Source organism: Dipodomys ordii, unplaced genomic scaffold (assembly GCF_000151885.1).
Source record: "Dipodomys ordii isolate 6190 unplaced genomic scaffold, Dord_2.0 Scaffold76, whole genome shotgun sequence".
Classification (NCBI taxonomy): Eukaryota; Metazoa; Chordata; class Mammalia; order Rodentia; family Heteromyidae; genus Dipodomys; species Dipodomys ordii.
This window is the reverse complement of record NW_012267292.1, coordinates 9,401,405-9,423,859: the sequence shown is the minus strand read 5'-3', so window position 1 is coordinate 9,423,859 and position 22,455 is coordinate 9,401,405. Positions and strand designations below refer to the sequence as shown.

General features: G+C 44.3%; 1 protein-coding gene across 1 annotated transcript in view; it reads right to left on the bottom strand.

Moving 5' to 3' along the window:
- The window catches only part of Dfna5 (deafness, autosomal dominant 5), a 44,198-nt gene extending 22,832 nt beyond the window's left edge, over positions 1-21,366 (bottom strand). The window contains exons 1-2 of the mRNA XM_013024394.1: positions 21,287-21,366; positions 19,009-19,238 (exon numbers count right to left, since the gene is read on the bottom strand). Coding sequence (XP_012879848.1) covers positions 19,009-19,219 — 211 coding nt within the window. The 5' untranslated portion in view covers positions 19,220-19,238; positions 21,287-21,366. The remainder of the gene's footprint in view (positions 1-19,008; positions 19,239-21,286) is intronic.
- Positions 21,367-22,455: the final 1,089 nt, after the last annotated feature.

The following is a 22,455-nucleotide window of genomic DNA, read 5'->3' as shown; positions in this document are numbered from 1 at the left end:
TCATTCACTAAGCCAATCTGGGCTCCTCGTCCTTTTTCCTCTATCTTCCCTGATTCATCCTTCACACACAAATGCACACATGTAGACACTCATTAAAGCAAAGAGACAAAGAGGGGGCAAATAGGATATTATCTGTTTATTCTAACAACATTTCCTGAGCCGTTCATGTGCCCTGGGTGCTGATCTAGCACTGAGATTGTGAGTATGGAGGTGAGCAGTGTCCTCATCTCCATGATGACTGAAAGATGAGAAAATGAGCTCAAGACATACCTTTACCCTACTCTACACAGAGCATGGAAAAGGTCTCCCTTGGAGGTGATGAGTGTCAAAGATAACTGGGCACGTACCTAGTGAATAAAAGGCAGAGAGATGGCTGCGGGGTGGGGTGAGCAGGGGCTGGACTATGGAGGCACCAGCTCCTAACTTTATGTCTTCTGACAAAAGCAAAAGCCATAAAAGGCATTTTCTGGTTCTTTCCCATATTTGCAGGAAGATCACATCTTCCCCTCTTTCCAAAGAGCTATCTCAGCAAGTCCAGTGCTCCAGCCGTCCATCCAAAAGGATGATGAAGTCCAGGTTGTGTGAGGACAGTAGAAAGGTCAGCAACTTGGAAAAGCAGCCCAGGTTTGCAGAAGAAATGCACCATCTGCCCCGCACAGGGGAGGGGAGAGGAGGGGACCGGCACAGCTGTCCCTGAGGACACTCACTGCCAAAGCGGTTTCCACGGGGCTGAAACTACACAAGGACTAGAAAAGCATCCTTACACAGAAGTCAAATTTTGCCAAGCAGGAAAGGATAAAAACAAATATAAGGAAGAAACAACTGAGAAAAGGTAGGAATGAAGTAATCTTACACAATTTCCATGTTAAAAACACACAAGTGAGCCAAGCACCAATGGTTCACACCAATAATCCTAGGTACTCAGGAGGCTGAAATTGGAAGATTGTGGTTTGAAGCCAGCCCAGGCAGAAAAATCCCTCAGACTCCTACTCTCAAATCAGCCAGCAAAAAGCCAAAAGTGAGGATATAGGTCAAGTGGTAAAGCGCCAGCTTTGAGCAAAAAAAAGCCAAGCAAGAACAAGAGGTCCTGAGTTCAAGACACAGTACCAGCACAAAGAAAGAAAAAGAATGAAAGAATGAAAGAAAGGAGGGAGGGAGGGAGACAGAGAGAGAGAGAGAGAGAGAGAGAGAGAGAGGGAGGGAAGGAGGGAGAGAGGAAAAGAAAGGGAGGGAGGCAGAGGAAGAAAGAGAAAGAGAGAAAGAAAAAAGGGAAAGAAAGGAAGAAAAGCTGCTAAAATGATGTAAGGAGAAAACATATTTTGAGGTGACAGATCCAATTCCCACCCACTTCTGCACCTGCCCAACAAGAACAAGAATTCCTCTTCCAGGACTATGGTGGTAGGACTGCACTTGCTGGTGGAAAAACAAAAAGCCTCATCATGGAGCAAGCTTGTCCTTGGGGATTCTGAGAAGAGTTCCATGCCTGCTCTGTAGTGACAGGATTACAGCCACCAATGCTGCAAGCCAAGTGTCCAAAAGAGTTTGCCCTTCACAATCTAAAGCCATTCTAACCCATCTTCTGCAGCCACATGGCTACAGATATCAAAGGTGCAAGCCCTAGCATCACTTCTGCTTAACCCTAGGGGCCTAAGGGAGGTCTCCTCCACAGGCAGTGGGGCACGGGTACCAGCTCCACCAGCCCAACTGTTCCTAATTTGGGACCATCTCCACCACAATCCACAGAATTCCACCAATCAGTACTTGTGTCTAACGCCCTGGATCCACTTGTGCTTGTTCCTGGGGCCCAGAGAAGCTATCGTGTAGCTGCCACACCTCTGTGAAAACAGCTAAGCACTCCAACTCCCAGAACCAACTGCAGTCACCCCCAGAGAACCTAGAAAAGTCACCAGTGTGTTCCAACGTATCAAGCCCACAGTCACGAGGGCCACAAACTCAGTACCAGCTGAGCTCCTCTTGAGGCACCAGGGGAAGGTCCATCCTTACCCCCACCGCCAGCCCAGCTCCAGAACTGTGGCTGCTGGCACAGGCATCTCCCATGCTCATCCTGAGGTTTCCTGGGTGGCCTAATGTACATTCTGTGACCCGGGAGGACTGATCATGTCCTTATTTTGGCATTACATTGAACTTGTAATGAGGGACCTGAGCAAAGCTCTATTCACAACCTACACCACCCAAACTTTGGCAGCTGCCACTATATATACCAACGCCATGAGGGCTGGATTCTGTGGAGCCTATAGACAGAAACCTTTAGAAGCCTGTGTCTACTGGAAAGCCACAGAACTGCCCCATGAATACTTTAGTTTACAGGACACTCAATGACACGACCGACATAAAAGATGAAGAAAGTAGCCGGGCGCTGGTGGCTCACGCCTGTAATCCTAGCTACTCAGGAGGCTGAGATCTGAGGATCGCGGTTCAAAGCCAGCCCGGGCAGGAAAGACCGTGAGACTCCTATCTCCAATAAACCACCAGAAAACCAGAAATGGCGCTGTAGCTCAAGTGGTAGAGTGCTCGCCTTGAGCTGAAGAGCTGAGGGACAGCGCCCAGGCCCAGAGTTCAAGCCTCACGACGGACAAAAAAAAAAAAAAGATGAAGAAAGTATACGGGCACCATGTTTTGGAATCCCCCTACGACCAACTAAAACATGTATTCAACTGAATTCTTAAATCCCATCTAAATAGAAAGTCCCTTCCTACAAAAGACACTTCATAAAACTGGAAAAAGGCAAACATTATCCAAGATGTGTGGATAACCACATGATGACATGAGAAAACATGACCCCCTCAAAAAAAAAAAACCTCCAGAAATAGTTCTCAGTTTAAAGAAGATATTTTAAATATCTAAAAGAAATTTTAAATAATGATCCTACGAAAATTCAGTGAGATGCAAGAGATTAAAGAAAAACAAAGAACTGAGGACTGAAGTTTGAGGCCAGCCTGGGCAGAAAAGTCTATGAGATCCTTGTCTCCAATCAATACCAAAAAGCAAGAAATACAGCTCAAATGGTAAAGTGCCTGCCTTGAGCAAAAAAAAGAAGGGACAGTGCCTAAGACCTGAGTTCTGCCTAAGTACGAGCACAAATAATAATACATAATAATATAATAACAAATAATATAACTACTAAATAATAAGTTATTGTTATTAAGCGAGGCATCAGTGGTCATGCCTGTAATCTTGGCTACTCAGGAGGCAAAAATTTGAGGATCAAAGCCCGCCCAAGCAGAAAAGTCTATGAGACTCTTATATCCAATTAACTACTAAAAAGCCAGAACTAGAGCAGTAGCTCTAGTGGTAAAGCTCAGCGACAGCACCCAGTCAATGAATTCAAGCTCCAGGACTAGCATTAAAAAAAAATAAAAATAAAAATAAATGACTAGAAGAGTATGACAGTCCTAACACATAAAAATGATTCATGTTTAAAGAGATGGTAATGCTTACCCCGAGTTGGTTATTACACACTATATACTTGTATTGACTAACTACAATATACCCTAAGATGTTATAAAGGACATACAAATACCATGTTGTGAACTCAGGCTCTGTCCTTTAGCTTTTTCACTCAAGGCTGGCACTCCACCCCCTGAGTCACAGCTCTTCTTCTGGCTTTTTGGTACTTAACTAGAGATAAGAGTTTGAGGACATTCCTGCCCAGGCTGGCTTTGAACCATGTTCCTCAGATTTCAGCTTCTTGATTAGCTAAGATGTCAGGTGTGAGCCACCAGCACCTGGCTAGAAACCAGTTCTAAAGTTCTTCCTGTTCGTATACAAAGCTCCATCTTCCTGCAGACCCCTGGGAACCGATGGGTGGAGCAGTCAAGCTACTGACTCACTGGCGCACACCCTGCAGCAGCAGCACTGCTGATTACAAACCCAAAACCTGAGCAGAGGAACGGCCTAGGGGCCAAGCGGGAGTCCCATGTGACTGTGCCAGATCTAAAATCACTGCACGGCAACATGTCCAGGACAGAACCCACTAAAACACTGGATGCTGTTCTGAGTCCATACTAAGTGGCTGGAAAAGGAAAAGGAAGCTAGACACCAAGTCTCCTTACTTCAAATCCTCACCTCTCTCCAGAACCCTTAGCCCTGGGAAAGGCACCTCTGGTGACAGGATGGTCCCCAAGGCTTGCTGGGCACAGCAAAGGACCTGCTAGATCACTTTGAACCGGAAGCAGAAGCTCACCCAGGGACAGGTTGACAGGATGACAGGCAGAAATCACAGAGTCCCTACTCCTGCGGGCCCCTCCTTGACCTTGACCTTGACCTTGCTACGTAGTCCAAGCTGCCTCCCAGTTGCAATCTGTTTCACCCCTGTGATGACAGCCGTGGGGCTAGGATTCTGTTTCCCAGGTCAGTGCTGCCACCTTTCGGAAGCCACATGCTGGACAGATGTCATTATTATCTTTCCTTGGGAGAGACCTCATGGGGACAGAGGAAAACAAATCATTTGACTTCTTCAAACAATCTCTGGAAGAAATCCTTCCTTTCACCTCCTGTCTGGCTCCAAGAAACCCAAGGAGAAGTCTGGATGCTCCTCTGAGGACAATGGATACTTGGGGGATATCCTCAGAATGGCTCAAGAGGGCTAGCCCCTGGCCCCCTGATCTCCCTCTAAGCAGCACTTACTATGAGTCAGGGTCCTGGGGCAAGCGGATGAGCCAGCTATATTTTTATGAGACCTTGGGTTAGGCTCAGAGAGATTAATGACAGTAGCTAAAGTCACACAGCTAGCCTCAGGTTGATCATTCAGCAGCCCCTGACACCTTCTGGCTGTACTAAGAATTCCACCCTCATCTCCATCTCTAGGGGGCTGCTGGACTGTGCCCTGGCCAGGGGCCACCAGGGAGAAAGGAAGGCTGGGGCACGGCCTCCACCAGCTCCTCAGCACTGACACCAAATGAAGCTGCTCCTCTCCCAGGCTTAGGTTTTTCTTTCCATGGTCTCTACTTCCAATGCTCTCAAAACCAAAAGGCAGCCAGGCGCCTTGAGCTGAAGAGTGCAGGGACAGCGCCCAAGCCCAGAGTTCAAGCCCCAAGACGGACAAAAAAAAAAAAAGAAGAAGAAGAAGAAGCCAAAATGTAAACTTGCCAAGGGGAAACCCAAAGATCTGCAAAGCCCTGGCAACATCTCAAAGGCAAGAAGCAGCCTTCTTTTCCAAAGCATAAATGCATTCCCTGGGAACCCCACTCCTCAAGAGATGGCGATGGCACAGTTTCTGTGAACAACCCCAATGGTGCTCACTTCCCCAGCTCATGAACAACTGAGCCCTCTGTGCTACAGAATCTAGATGAGCAAGACTAAAGCAGTCACAATCCCCCATGTGCAACCTGTAATAATAGCATGTCCCAGAGACAGAGCTGTCCATGGAGCTCTAACCAGATGCTCCAAAACCCACAGCCATCATGACACAGGAGGAGCTTCCACGTATCTGTTGCCAAGAACGTACTATTCACTGGAGCCCAGGATTATCTAGTTATCAGATGGAGAACAAGTTTCCTCTCAGGATTGATCCTCTGATCAATCCAGCAGACAGTGCTGCTGAGTCACAAAGAAATGATTCTAAGACTAAGTCTAGGCTGGGAAGTAATAAGAATCAAGAGGTCTGAGATTGACTTGTAATGCCTGCATGGGAGGGAGCTCATCCTGAGCACTTGGGTCTAATCCCCTATCCCTGCTCATGGATACAGAGTCACCCAGACTACCTTGAATCTTGTGGTACATTAGTGGCAGAGCCCAAACCAGGGCTCACATAGATTGATGCTTAGATCATTGCTTTTTCCCACTACATTGTTTAAAAATAAAAAGAGGCAAAACAAGCCTTAAAGTGCTTCAAATTTTGGGAAAAAACAACAACTTTTTCTGACAATCAGAAAAACAAGAGGAGTACCTGAGAGGTTGCCAAGATCTCCAGTAAGACAAATGTACTCCGTCAAGTATCAAGCTGCAAAGCCACATCAGGTTTAAGTCCACAGTGTTCATTCACTCCATCTCATACAGACAGCGATCATCATACATCATTGTAAGGAGGGTGAGCACAGTACAAGATATCCCGACAGAGACCATGTTCACATAACTTCAATTACATAAACTGTTATAACTTCATTCTGTTATTAGCTCTTGTTGATATCTATCAATAGGTATGGATAGAAAAAATGTACATATATATGTAGATAAACATTTATGTGTATCTATACACACACACACATATACACACATATAAAATCAAGTACTAGCCTCACTTTCAAGCTTCTCCTGGTAGACTACCAGGGATTACCTGGTGGCTCATATTGCCTATATTCCTAGGTACTCAGGAGCTGCGATCTGAGGGTTATGAGTCAAAGCCAGCCCAAGTAGACTCTTATCGCCAATGAACCAGAAGTGGAGGTGTTGTTCAGTGGTAGGCTGTCAACTTTGAGTACAAAAACAACAGTGCAAGGCTCTGAGTTCAAGTCCCAGTACCAGCACAGAAAAAGGGTACTACCATAGTAAGAAAAGTCCTCCCTCCCTCTCTCCCCCTCCTCGCTCAGCTGTGATAAATAATCGGGGCCTAATGCTGACTGTATATGACTACCAAGGTGACAAGTCCACGGCCACCACTGCCACACTGACTGCTCTATCCACCCGCATCTCCAGCAACTTTATCCTCCTCATATGAAACAACTCTGGGAGAAAGGAAGGAAAATGTGACTAAGCAATTATGGTGCTCAGCCTTTCAGTCACTAATTAACGCCAGCGGGTGATGCGATGCAACAAGCCTGAAAGATGATTAGCCCAAGTGCAGCTGACACTGGGAGGTGACTTCACAGAGCAGATCTTGGAAATTTTTTCTCTTTCCTAGCTCTGTGCCTAGCAGCTGCTGGGACTGAAAAAAAATAATTTTTTTAAGTCATGTGTTTTGAGAGCCTGGCCTTAAATGCTGAATTTAGTCAATTCATTTCTGCATTTCAGACTTCTTGGATGTAAAAATGGAGTAAATCAATTATTCGTTCAACCAAACAGTGCTTAGTACACTACAGGCCCTGTGCCAGACCCCACAGTGGACCAGAGAGGTATGTTCCAGGAAGGAAATACAGACGAAGGACTAGGCAGTTAAAACAGACTCCACCAGCTGGGTGCTGGTGGCTCACACCTGTAATCCTACCTACTCAAGAAACTTGAGATCTGAGGATCACAGCAGAAAAGTCCATGAAACTTTCCTCTTCAAAAACCTAGACGTGGGGCTGTGCTTAAATGATAGAGCACTACTAGCCTTGAGCAAGAAAAGCTCAGGAATAGTGCCCAGGCCTTGAGTTCAGGCCCTACTACCAACACATACCCCAACACATCTCAAAAACAGGCTTCTTGAGTCCACAGCATGATTGGCATCCCAACGGGGGAATCAGGGAATGACCTACAATTCTGAGGCATGACCCATAATTGAGAATCGGCCAGGCAAGGCAGAGAGAGGACTTAGAGACCATAGATCCCAGGATCTGAAGTAAGTAAGCGCAAGGAACTTGCCTGGAGGAAGCAAGGAGGCTTTGTGGAAGAGGCCTGTGTACATGTCCTGGGGGGGGGACAGCACAGGTGGTCATGAGCAGGAGTGATGGGATTCCACTGCTGCCTGGTAGAGAATGAGATGGAAGGAGCCAGAAGGGAACAAATAACAAAAGGTTGGTGAAAGAAATGGTCATGAGGCTGGAGGTAATAGGAAAGTGTAGGACAAATATGTAAGAGCTTCAGGAACCAGTGGCTCACACATGTACACCTAGCTAATCCAGAGGCTGGGATTTGAGGATTGTGGTATGAAGACAACTCAGGCAGAAAAGTCTGTGAGATTATTTTCTCTAATTTAAGCATCAAAAAGCCAGAAGCGGAGGTGTGGCCAAGTGGTAGTGTGTCCGCTTTGAAGAAAAAAGCTATTGGAGAGCTTGAGAGCCTGAGTTCCAGCCCAGTACCAGCACCAAAAAAGAAAGCTTAAAATCAAGCAACTAGTATGACACTTGGTACAGGAAAGAAGAAGAGGAGGAATGCATGTCTGATCTCTTGCCTTCTAGATATGGCTCCTTGTGGTGGGTGAGAGATGAAGAAGCGAAGTTCAGAGATGTTGGAGTCTCCATGTCACACACTGTGACACACCCAGAAGCACATTCAACCGCTCACCTGGATTTCAACTCCTGACTCAGCCCAGCCTACCCAGCATACCCTGCCCTCCAGCTGACCTCAGAGGTCAGTCAAGTTTCTGGGGCTTGCAGTCCCAACAGCTAAGAGCAAGAGGAGACAAAATAAGTTAGGAAAAACAGGGCAATAAATTGATTCGTGTCCACACATGAAATGCTGCAGCCTGAAAGAATTGGAAAGAACAGATTGGGTGGAGATTGGGTGGAGGTTGGCCAAGTGGTAGAGTGCTTGCCTAGCACTCAGAAATGTGTGGGTTCAATCCCCAACACCACAAATTAATACACACACATCACACATGCACATAAAATTTTAAAAAATAGATTTGTGCTGGGCACCAGTGGCTCATGCCTATAATCCTAGCTACTCAGAAGGCTGAGATCTGAGGATCGTGATTCAAATCCAGCCTGGGCAGGAAAGTCTGTGAGACTCTTATCTCCAATTAACCACCAGAAAACCGGAAGTGGCACTGTGGCTTATATGGTAGAGCACTAGCCTTGAGCTGAAGTGCTGAGGGACAGCGCTCAGGCCCAGAGTTCAAGCCCCATGACTAGCAACAACAAAAAAGAAGACTCTCACTCCAATTGACAGTATAACCCCTGTTTTCACTGTATTTGATGTTGGTATAATTTGAGGGGGTGGGGGGATGTAGTGGAGATGGGAGGGAAGTGATGGTAGGGGAAAAACAAAGGAGAAGGCAACAATGCTTGAATGTACTCATTACTTTGCTCATGTGATTGTAACCCCTCTGTATGGTATTTTCACAATAAAAAAAACTTATTAAAAATAAATAAATAAAGTAAATTTGCTCAGGCCATGAAAGCCTCAGAACTGAGTTCTTCATAAGGCCCATCAAAGAAAGTCTTACTGATTCTCTTTAAGGGCTTCTTGAATCTTAAGAATCTTGTGCAATGCACCTGCATGCTGATGGCTCATACCTGTAATCATCATATGATCAGCATCTCAATAAGCTGAGATCTGTGGATCAGGGTTCCATGTCAGTCCAGGCATTATGAGGTTTGTGAGACTCTTGTATCCAATATACCAGCAAAAAAAAATTGGAATGAGAGATGTGGCTCAGGTGGTAGAGTACCAGCCTTGAGAGAAAAAGCCAAGTGACAGTGCAAAGCACAACTGTGTATGTGTGTGTGTGTAACACATACACCAAGGACAGCCTGTGTGTGCCCTCTTGGCTGTTCTAGGGCACAGCTTTATGGCTGGATCTGCCCTCATCTTGGGAAAGAACACAGGTAGCTGCTATAAATCAGGACCAGAGCTCCTCCAACTTTCACTGGGGATCATCAGCCATTCCATACTGCAGTTCAAAACAGAGACGACCCTGCCTTTGTCCCTTGTAAGGCTGGGAAACAGGAACAAGAGGCCACCTCATGGCCTCATGGCTAAGCTCTGCGCCTCCTGCTGGCCTGTGCATGCTAATCATGCCTCTTGCATCAGGAGAGCTGAACTTCCCCAGGCTTGGTAACTAGGCTCTGTTCTTCTGCCAGAAGTCACACTAGTCATAGCTACAAGCATGAGAACTTGCCATTCACTGGCCCAGTTTAGATTCTCTAGTGTAATCCCCATAGAAACACGAAGCACATTTTGCTGACCAAATTCTGAGCCATGAAGGCAGGAGATGATAAAGATCTTTTGTCAAACTGGGTGAAAGGTAATATGTTAGTGTTAATTATATTGTTCTTTTTAAGTTTCTATGTTTCTATAATTGTGTGTTTTTTAATATAATTTGAAAAGAACCTGAACTGGGCACATAATATTATCACTTGGGAAGTGGGGGCAAAAGGATCAAGAGTTCAAGACCAGTATAGGCTTTGTTATAAAGTAAGACCTTATCTCCCAAGAGAACCAGAGGGGGTAAGGAAGAAGGGAGGGAGGGAGGGAGAAAGGGAGAAAGGAAAGGAGAAAGGAAGAGAGAAAGAGAGAAGCTGAGGTTTACCACCCTGAAATCAATCTAAAACTATCTGCACCACCAACACCAACAGAAGAACATCAAGGGACACTACCAGCCTCACCCCCCCCCCTACTTCAGGGGGCCTCACCTGGATTATTCTTGATATTCGCAGGCTTTCCCTGAATGAGAAAGAAATCAAAGAGAAGAAAGGGACACGAACTACCAAACACAGTAATTAGCCTAGACTAAAGCACAAAGACAAGTGGGATGATTTTCAAATCCTCTACTGGCCACAGACAAATGAAGATAAGATCAATTTACAGGAGGTAGAGACTGAGAATTACACTCTAAGGCCAGCCTCAGCAAAAAGTTTGTACAACTGCATCTCAGCCAATAGTTAGGTATAATAGTCTGTGTCTAGCACCCCAATGAAATGGGAGGCTCACATCAGAAGGATGACAAGCAAAAAGGTTCATGAAACTCCATCTCAACAACAACAACAAAATCAGGATGTGGTATATACGCACGCCTGTCATCACAGTTATTGTATGTAGCAAGTATAAATCAGAGGATCAGAGTCTGGGCTGGCCTAGGCAAAAAGCTCTATCTCAAAAATAACCACAGAAAAAAAAATGAGTGGAGGAATGACTCAGGAGGCAGAGTGCCTGAGTAGCAAGCCTTGAATCCAAACCCCATGGCTGCCAAAAAACAAATATTTAAAAAGAGTAGTTGAAGCTTTGCTGTGTGTTTTTTTCCAGAACAAACATGAGTCCTCACATTCCCCTTTTAAAACTTCTAAATAAGTTATTAACATTGAAATAGTACTCGCAAGTGCTACTATATCACTTTACGAAGGTTATAATAAAGAACAACATTTTTACTGGGTGCTGGTGGCTCACGCCTGTAATCCTAGCTTACTCAGGAGGCTGAGATCAGAGAATAGTGGTTCAAAGCCAGCATGAGCAGGAACATCTGTGAGACTCTGATCTTCAATAAACTACCAAAGAGTTGGAAGTAGAGCTGTGGCTCAAGTGGTAGAGCACTAGCCCTGAACAAAAGAAGCTCTGGAATAGTATACAGGCTCTTAGTTCCAGCTCCAGGATGGGTATGAGCATGTGTGTGCATTTGCACACACACACACACACACACACACACACACACACCACAGAGAGCATTTTTTGTTGTTGTTGTTAGTCATGGGGCTTGAACTCTGGGCCTGGGCACTGTCCCTCAGCTCTTCAGCTCAAGGCGAGTGCTCTACCACATAAGCCACAGTGCCACTTCCGGTTTTCTGGTGGTTAATTGGAGATAAGAGTCTCATGGACTTTCCTGCCACGGCCTGGCTTTGATCTGCGATCCTCAGATCTCAGCCTCCTGGGTAGCTAGGATTACAGGCATAAGTCACTGGCACCAGGCTCAGAACACGTTTTTAAAAATGTGTATAAAGTAAATGACATTGAGTCTGAAAGTATTTCAAATATTTGTGAAGGTTTATTGCTACATCTTTGCTTTCATAACACATCCATTTCATATAATTTTGAAATCTTTATGAAGAACCAAACTTCGAACAAACACGTATACACTGCATAAATGTAATCTGCCTCAGTAAACTGTGCTTTTCAATATGGCAAATAACAGAAATCTAGTGTATATTTATGATAACAACATCATAGATCCCCAAGTAGCCTGTAAAACCAAGATGGTACCACAGATGGAAAACAAGGGAAACAGCTGGCATTTGTATGCCAGGGCTCCCTCCCAGACACTTAGAAAGCTGGAACCTGTCAAAGACCATGCAATCCAAATATCTTACCTACAACAGGGGAAAGTAAGGCCAAAGCCTGGTATGACTTACCTAGCCCACCTAAGTTATTTACCAGAAATAAAGTTGCCCCAGACCCTTGGAGATGAAAGGCAATAAAGCGGGGTCAGACACGAGGCCAGGAATGGCTGTTTTACTCAAGGCAGTGATAAATGAAAACTGATGGTGGAGGACAAGACAAGAAAGCTGGAATTTACTGGCAGAATCAAGTTGGATGTGAAGACAAAAACAGAATCTGAGGCCATTCTCAGTATTGGTTGTTCTTCATTTAAAGAAAGAAATGTAATAGATCTTAGGATGAATGATCTGTCTGAATCAGACACATTTAAGATAAACCTAGTGAACTCATTAAAAGGAATCAGCTTCATGTCTCCAGAAATCTAATTCTCCTGGAATGCTTTCATGCTCAATAATTCAAGAGAAATATTTTATATATACATGTATTTTTTTTCAAGTTTATTTTTGAGAATTCACAAGAAACTAAGTTTACATGACACAGGAAATACATTTAATACTCTGATCTTTTTCCTTCTTCTTCTTTACAATGTTGGAGATCAAATCCAGGGCCTCCTGCATTGCTAGACAAGCACTCCATGACTGAGTTGTACACCACCAGCCTTCCTACTCTAATTTATGAGGGCTTAAATAACTTGTACACAGATGACAACTTATCTATATGACCTAAAATAAAATTGCCTGGTTTGCAAATAAGCCTTGGAGAACATACAGTACTTAAGCACATTGATGGCCACTCCCAAAAGACACATCTATCAACAGCCCCTTATCAATCCAGATGATGTTATAAGAGTCCAAAGATAAGCACAGGACATATAGATAACAATTTATTGCTCTAGCATGAACGCTAGCAAGAATGATAGCTTTATTGATATCCATCCTGAAAACGGAAGAGTAGAACCTTCCTACCTTTTCCTGTAGCTCACCTTGAACTCTCATTAACCTAACAAGAAAGAAATGATTCTGTGACAGATGCCTCTTAGGTTTGAAGGCACCGTATGTATTTTTTTTAATTTCACTAATTCAGTATCCTGTTCCTAGCATCACTGATCCCCATCCCCCAGGCCACCCAGCCCCATCACCTCTGTAATAACTAGGATTGCTGATGCCTCTTCCTAGGTGAGCTCCTCCCTTTATCTGGGCACATCCGGGTGAGCAGGCCCAGCGATTCCCATGCGCTGCTAGGATGCGGCATATTTCATCACTCTTCCCTGAGCAGGTGTCCCCATACCAGGAAAAAGGGGGAGCTCCAATTCACGCCTCTGCCTTTGCGGTCTGTGCTACCATTTTCAGTACGTTTACCTTCACAGAATATGATTTAAAGGAAAGAACAGGAAGCTTGAAAGCCAGAAAATCCTGGGTCGAATCCCATCTCCCATACCCAAATTGAGCCCTATGCCTGGGAACAAGTTATTTCCCCTTCCTGCACCTCAATTCCTTCATGTGTAATAGGGGACAGGTACCCAGAGGAAATGACATGAAGATTATAATGGCCCGGCACACAGTAGGTGATCCATAATGCTCCTTTCCTACCTCATCATTATAAATAGCTTCTTGTCTCCAGATTGCTTTTTCCCACTGTACTCAGACACATTCACATGTGCATGCACACACACAGAGACACATGGGTGCACATGCGTATTTCCTGTTGGCCATAATTTCTACACCTGAATCACGAAGAGTGTTTTGAAACATGTGATTACAGAGCCATTGCCCAACTGTGAGCTTCTGGAAATAAAAATGACAAGACTGCAATATATAGCTAAAAAGAGACCACATAAAGACTGCAGAAGCAAATAAGAAGCCCTGGCCTCCCCCAAGCTTTCTGGGATCCCCTTCCTCAATCCAAAGCATGTCAAGATTTATCAAAAGAAAACTCAGAGCAACCAGTGACATTTAAATTTCAGATAAACAAACACCTGTCTAGTATCCCACAAGCATTAAAGGAAAGAACTAAACACCAGACATATATACAGCTGACTGCCTTCTACCTCTGCTACCTGCCTTCAAGTTCTCTGACCATCAGACAGTTCCTATCCAGAACCAGGAAGCAGAAGCCAAATACACGGCCAGAGGCTTTCAACCCTACTCCGCAGAGGCTCTTTCAGGAGCCGGACTCAGTTGTGAAGACCAAAACTGCCCAGTCTCTACACATACAATCCATCCACACATATGTGTGTTCTAAAATTCTGCTTAAGGAGTATCTATTTTAAGTTTCATACAATCCAAAGAACATTGGAAAAAGAAATCAGCTACCCATACTTCAATACAAGTGACTTTTCATTCTGCATTGAAATTTGTATCTTGCAAAAAAAAAAAAAAGGTGATGAAATTTCATGAGAATGCACATACGGCACTGTATAAACTGAAATATCATCTCCATTGGATGAGTGCAAAACTTCTCGGTCAGATTCCTGCCTTCTGCCCATCTAGTCTCTTTTCAGCCCAGCTGCCTGAATGATCCTGTCACTTTCCTGCTCAGAATCCTCCAGGGGCTCCCAGCTCACCCTGGGCAAAAGTTAGAGTCTTTTCAATGGCCTCTGAGGTCCTGAGGGACTTGGCTCACTCTAGTTCCACTACCCTTCCTTAAGCACCATGGCTCTAGGGACCCTGGCCACTGCCCACAGCATCGTTGCCTGTCCTCTCCTCTCCCCCCAGGGCTTGTTCTGGAACCAGCTTCTCCACCTGCTGCTGTCTCTAGCCATACCACATAAAAACACAGCCCTGATCTTAGCACATTCTATCCCTTCTACATCTATATCTATCTATATCTATATCTATACACACATATATACAATATAAGTAGATGTAGGAGAGATAGGATATATACACACACATGTATGTATATATACACATATATATGCTATGCATGTGTGTGTACTTAGCAGTACTGGGGCTTGAACTCAGGATTTTTCACTCAAGATTCATACTCTCCACTTGAGCCACACCTTCACTTCCAGCTTTTTGGTAGTTAACTAGAGATGAGTCTCACCAACTTTCCTGCCCAGACTGGCTTCAAACCACAATCCTTGGATCTCAGTCTCCTAGGTAGCTAGGATCACAGCTGTGAGCCACTGCTACCGGGCTCTAGCTACGTGTTTTCCATGCTTCCTACTAGAATGTAGGGGACAAGTCATGGCATTCTGCTTACCACAGCATCCTCAGCATGGAGAAGGGCACACAGTAGGCATTTAACAAAACCAATGAGTGAGTGGATAAATCGACGTAAGGTATAAATATTAACAAACTATCCTAGAATACATAATATTTACTGAAAGCTGAACGAATATGTTGTTTTTCCAAGGGGTCAATATTGAAAAACAACCCTTCCCCTAAAGCCCGTCCCTTGCTGTCTTCCTTACTAGGAAAGTATAAAGAGCTCGAGGGAGTTCTGCTAGAGTAGGTTTCCTGCTGCTGATATTAATATTCAAAAAATGCAAGGGCTAGGGGTATAGGTCAGTGACCATGTAGCCCTAAGTTCTATCCCTAGCACTGGCGACAGGGGAGATATTAGACAGAGAAAGAATGTGTGAGAGAGGAGGGCATGGTAGCATAAACCTGTAATCCTAGCACTGGGGAGGCTAAGGCAGGAGGCGAATTCCAAGCCACTCTATGATACCTTCTCAAAAATAAGAATAAAAATAAAATCAAGATGTAACCTTTCTTCACTATGGCTAGTATCTCTATTGTTATTTCATAAATGATGATTTATTATTATTTTTTTTTGTCGGTCATGGGGCCTGAACTCTGGGCCTGGGTGCCGTCCCTCAGCTCTTCAGCTCAAAGCTAGCGCTCTACCACTTGAGCCACTTCCAACTTTTTCTGCTTATGTGGTGCTGGGGAATCGAACCCAGGGCCTCATGCATGCAAGGCAAGCACTCTACCACTAAGCCACTTTCCCAGGCCTATTTTTTATTTTTTAAGGAAGTGGTTAGCTTTTTATTATTTATCAACTTTGCTTACAATATAACTTATCTGGCTCTATGTTCCTTTTTGTTCATTTCTTAACATTGTATCTTAAAACTATATCATTTTTTAAATTTTATTTTATTGTAAAGATGCTGTACAAAGGGGTTACAGTTACATAAGTAAGGTAATGAGTACATTTCTGGTTAGACATTGTTACCCCCTCCTTTTTATCCCACTATCCCTTCCCTCCCTCCACCCCCAAAGTTGTAAAGATCATTTCCAACATGGTGTCTTGTGAGTATCATTGTTGCAATGGGTCGTCCTGTGTCCTATTTCAGCATTTTGTTATTCCCCTTCCCCTCCCCAAATTAAATAAATGTATATACAAGATGCAGAGTACCAAAATCAAATACAGTGACATCAGGAGATATAACATAGGGGGAAGAATATACAAAAGAAACAAAAAAAATCACACAATACATGAAAAAGAACAACAATGAAACCTCTTGTGTCTATATCTTGGAGTTCATTTCACTTAGCATCATCTCATATGGTCATATGTACATAGCTTTTGAGCTTTTCTGCTCATCTGATAAGATTCTCCTAAATGGGGCTGGGAAAGTGGCTCAGTGGAAGAGCGCTTGCCTTCCAGGCATGAGGCCCTGGGTTCGATTTCTCAGCACCACGTAAGCAGAAAAAGCCGGAAGTGGTGCTGTGGCTCAAGTGGTAGAGTGCTAGCCTTGAGCTGAAGAGCTGAGGGACAGCGCCCAGGCCCAGAGTTCAGGCCCCATGACCCGACCCCCCCCCAAAAAAAAGGAAGAAGGAAAGACAGACAAAGGCACAATGCCTATGTGCCTCTAATCATATAAAACAATATTTACCCAAGTGAATTCCGGGAAATGAAAACAATAGTTTATTTTTTTTCTTTTTGTCTTGTTTGTTCATTTATCTGTCTTTGGGAGGATGGGTGGGGGTCACAGAAATGAAGAGACAGCGTGAACAAAGGTAGCAGTGGTACTCACTGGACACTATGGTGAAAATGAATTCTCTACCTTGTAGGTAGGGAAGGGAGAGGAGGGAAAAACTGGGGAAGAGTGAGAGAAGAGGTAACATTATCCAAAAAGAAATATACTCTTTACCTGACTTATGTGATTTTAACGGCTCTGTACATGACCTTTACAATAAGAAAGTATTTTTTTAGAGAGCAGATGGATTCTGATTGCTCTAACTCATCAGGGAACTCTGGGTGCTTTTTGGTTTATTGTTTTACAATTCAAATAAATAGAGAAGACAGCATTAAAAGCATTTGTACAGTTTAGCAAAACATCCCCCAGACAGAGGTCTTAACGGTTCAGCTTCCTGGCTGTCGTTGGTCATTTTGCCCACCAGTCTTAGAGATCCATCCCGTGGGCCAAGCTCCACTCAAGTAATTCCCCTCTCCTATTTACATTCTTCTATCTGAATGCTAGTCAATCATTCAATCCTTATTAAGTAATTCCTTATCTGCCTTCCTGATAAAGTCAGCAGACATGCCCTAACCCCTCAGTCATCACCGGAGAACATACAACCTTCACCCCCTCCCCTTCTTCCTGGCTCCACCACACTAAGGAATAACACCTAACATCCCAGCTTGACTCAAGTCTGCTGCAAACTGTCTACCCTGCACGGCCCTCCAACTGACCTCCAGGGCCACATCCAGGTGATTGCTATCAGATTGCCTGCAGGCTCTGCCCTTTGTGTCTGAATCCTCAAGATGAATATCAGATGACCTCATATTTGAACTGCCAACCTTAGGACTCCAGTTTTTACTATTCTTTTTATTTGTTTTCGTTTCTTTCCACTAGGGATTGAGCCCAGGTTTTATAAATGCAAGCGGTCTACGTCTGAGCCACTTCCTCAGTCCTGGCAGACCTTGGATAACATCTCCATGAACTGAGATTTTCGTGTGTCATTCTGAGATAATTAATGGTAACTACCTGATGGATTCTGGTTACCAGCTGATATTATACAAAAGAGTGAAATTCACAGTCTGAAAGACAGGTGGGTTTGTGTCAAACCAGCATCCTTTCTGATAAACAGAGCAGATCCAGCTTCTCCCAAAGGCTACTGCAATCACAGACATTCTCAGGTACAATTCTGGTCTCAGGCCTGCCATTGCTGTTTTAGAATGATTTCCAAAACTTGTCTTGCAGCATAAAGAGACAATCAAGTCTTCATATTAGCCAAGTGTCAGTGGCTCACTCCTGTAATCCTAGCTACTCAGGAGGCTGAGATCTGGGATGATGGTTTTCCAAGCCAAACCAACCTGGGCAGTAAGGTCTATGAAACTATATCCCCACTTAACCAGCAAAAGGCCAGCAGTGGAACTGTGGGTCAATTGATAGAGCATCATCCTTGAGCAAAAAAAACCTAAGGGACAGAGCCCAGGCTGTGAGTTAAAAGCACCAGAACAAAATTAAAAAAGACTGTGTACACTCAAATGCCACCTAGACACACTTCCACAAAAGATGTCATTTGCATACACTTTGGCATCAAGCCATCAATTGCTGCTGATGGAAGAGATGTCATGAAGGAACCAACAGGCAATTATCATCAATGGAATGCCAACAACCAACCTCTATTCCTTCTCTATCCCTTGGGCAACACATGCCAGTGTTGTTCTGAGTGGCAAAAGGGAACCAAAAATGACCATCTTGTATCTGCTCAGCAGACAAAGCAGTGACATTTCTCATTGCCACTCTGGCACTAGCAGGACACAGAATCCAGGATGAGCTCTGGCCCCCGATCCTGACCGTAGTCAAGGATTTTCTAGCCACACTGACTGCCAGTGTCCTCACCAACACAGCCGAGTCTCCTTACACCCTCCTGATCACTATGACACATACTCAGCCCCAACATTAAACCAAATTTTGGGTATGGCACCCAACCTTCTCCCCATCTACAGTGAGTACGACTGATTATGTTTATAACAACACTGAAAAACTCTATTAATTCATTAAGCTACGACTGTGCAATGTCAGGACTGCAGAATTCTTGCATCGTGGGAAAGGATATTCTTAAGAAATCACAGAAAGAAAAAAAAGAGAGAGATCCCCCTCAATTCTAGACAACACATATCTAGAAAAACCACCTTCTATTCTGGGGCTGATAACAGAATACATACAAAGAGACATACCTGGACTCAGTGATTGGTCTTCTGTGAGTACGTCTCCCAGGGTGACAGATAGAAACTGGTACTTGGGTCTCTGCCAGCACCAGTATCTCCTCTTTTTAGTCACCAGACTCAGAAGTTGTAATTTATCAGAATCATTCAAGTTTGATACTGAAATCAGGTTACCGTCATCATCAACTTCTTTAAGAAAATTCCTTGTTGCTTTGGCAAACATTTTGAAGACCCCAAACTATCTAGAAAGAAAGAAAAATAAGATTACCCTAAAGACAAATGCAAAGTTCCATTATTTTGTATCTTTTTTCTAGAGCTATCATACTCCTTAGTCCCAACAGTTCACATGAAAGAGTATCTGCTTTCTAGTAAACGCTAATGAATGTAGGTAAGGATAAAGAATTCTAACTGAAATATGGAAAGAGAATCTACCAGTCAGGATAGGCTAGATTATATTCCAGAAACAACAACCCCCAAATCTCAGTGACTAATAACAAAAAAGTTTTATTTGTTCCTATCCAGGAAGACAAGACAGCTTTGTTTATTGTAATTATTAAGGATCCAGACCAAAGCACAAGCAACTCTTTTGAACCTTGTCAGTCTAGAGGCAAATAAATGGTGAAAGTACCTGTAACACTTATGACCCAAACTAAAATGCTTATTTTTTTAAAAAATTGCAAAAGCCAAACTTAAAATACTCCAGTAGAGGGCTGGGAAGGTGGCTCAGTGGTAGAGTGCTTGCCTCCCATATATGAGGCCCTGGGTTCAATTCCTCAGCACCACATAAGCAGAAAAAATTGGAAGTGGCACTGTGGCTTAAGTGGTAGAGTGCTAGCCTTGAGCTGAAGAGCTGAGGGACAGCACCCAACCCCAGAGTTCAAGCCCCACAATGGAAAAAAAAAAAAAAACTCCAGTAGAAACATGGATAAGAGTTATAAAGATCTATACTCATTATCTTGCCCATGTAAATGTAACCCCTCTGTACAGTATTTTCACAATAAAAGAGTTATAAAGATCTATAATTCACAAATTGAACATAGCCAGATAAATTCATACATACACACACCTTCCACATTCACAAACAGAATAAGGAAAACCATTACACAAAAAAAGCAAATTTAAAAAAAATTAAACCTGCCAGGTGTCAGTGGCTCACTCTTTGTTACCTCAGCTACTCAGGAGGCTGAGATCTGAGAGGATCATGGTTCAAAGCCAGCCCTGGTAGGAAAGTCCAGGAGACTCTTACTTCCAGTTAACCACCAAAACAGCTGAAAGAAGAGCTGTGGGTCAAGTGGCCAAGTGCTTGCCTTGAGCAAAAGAAGCTCAGGGACAGCACCCAGAGCATAAGTTCAAGCCCCAGGTCAAGCACCAAAAAATAAAAATTAAACCCGGATGAGTCTTGCATTTTAGCTGCTCAGTTCAGTTTCTTCAACATGAATCTTTTCTTCAGTATCAAAAAACACTTGCCTTACCTAACCCTACAGTACCTTTTCTTATATTACTATAAAGTAGCTTCCTGACCCTGGAGCTATATATTCCCAGAGAGAATAAGCCCCCCCCCACCCTTTTTGGCAGTGCCAGGGTTTGAACTCAGGGCTCAAACTTGATAGGCAGAAACTCTTCTTCCTGCTCCTTCTTTACTGCCCCCCTTTTTTGAGACAGTCTTGCTTTTTTTTTCTTTTTTTTGAGACAGGATTGGGCTTTATCGCTCAAGATCCTCTTGCCTCAACCTCAACATCAAACACACCTGACAAAGATCAGGGACCACCCTCCCCTGCTGTGTGTCAGGCGCTGGGCTGAGTGCACATTTTGTACAGGTTTCCTCACATAATCTTTCCAGCTCTGGGAGGCACACATTGTCCACATGTTACAGATGTGACCTTCGAAGACATTAGGAATGTGGCTGAGATCAGGGAAGAAGAGAAGCAGGAGCCAGTCTATCATCCCAGCCTTGGTTAGAAGCAATCAGGAGCAGGCCTGCCATTCTTCTGCTGAATACAAACTAACGCTGGCCATCAACATGAAACAAGAACACTCCCTCTCACGTCTGGCCACAGACCAAACACAGACATTATCCAAACCACAAAAATGACCAACAGCCACCTCCCTCCAGTCGGCAGTTACCCACTGCCGATTCTTGACCACCCACAGCTGTGGCTTCATTGTGACCTTCTTTCCTTTACGCAAGATGGATGAAGACACACAATCATAGAATCTCTTCCTCTTTCTAACATCATTCAAACCAGAGCAATGCCTGCTCCCTTTAGCCCTCCCCTGCCCCCCAAATCACCTGGGAACCTTCCCTGGAAGGCACAGCAATGCCAACTTGTGCCCTTCCAGGTAAAACTGGAAGGCCTTGAACCTTACAAGAATGGATCCTCCCCGCAAGATTCTTCTGGAGGTTCTGATTCCAGAGTGGGACTGCCCCACTCTGCTAATCTCCAGTCTACTTTTTCTTTCGAAATTTGAACATGTGATTCATTGTGTAAGATAAGAAAAGTGTAGTTGAAAGAACATTACCCAGTTATGATGGAAACAAGTCATTGCCATAAAAACATCACTTGTATGCTCCCAGCAGAAATGCACAAGTGTTATACATGTGTGCCGGTGTCATTCCTAACAAGTTCAACACAGTTTAAAGTCTTTTTAGTTTCCTAAATCACAAAGTGAAATTCAGTCTATTAACACAGTGGTGCCATCCTTTTATATTTTCTGATAGCTGCGGCCCAGAACCTAGTTTTTTTTTTAAGGCTAGCACTCTACCACTTGGGCCAAAAGCTCCACTTCCAGCTGTGTGTGTGAGAGAGAGAGAGAGAGAGAGAGAGACAGAGACAGAGACAGAGAGAGACAGAGACAGAGAAAGAGAAAGAGAGAGAGGAGGGAGAGAGAGAGAGAGGAATTGGAGATGTCTTACAGACTTTCTTGCTGGATCTGGCTTAAGAACCACAGTTCTCAGATCTCAGCCTCCTGAGTAGCTAAGATTACAGGTGTGAGCCACTGGCGCCCAGCCTGAACCTTAATGAGAACACAACTTCAAGATACTCTGCCATCTCTTAAAGTAAAGCAAAGCTCGAAGAGGTGTGGTTCCAGCAGCCAGCACCAGCCTTGAGGGGGAAAAGCCATGGGAAGGCGAGAGGCATGGAGTTCAAGCCCGCCACCCCTCCCCACCAGCACACACACACACACACACACATACACACACACACGCACGCACGCGCGCGCGCACACACACATACACACACACGAAATAAAGAATGGTCACACACACATCAGCTTGAGCAGAGAGGCACCAGAGGCTTCTGGGAAATCAAGCGGCCACAGAAGGCCTGGCCGGCTTGAGAACAGGGGGCCTCGGACCCCCGACGGTTAAATAAACACGGATGGGAGAAAACCCCACCTCGACATCTTCCGGTTGAGCCCCGCCGGCAGCCCCGCAGCCCGGCCTCGGCAGCCTGGCCT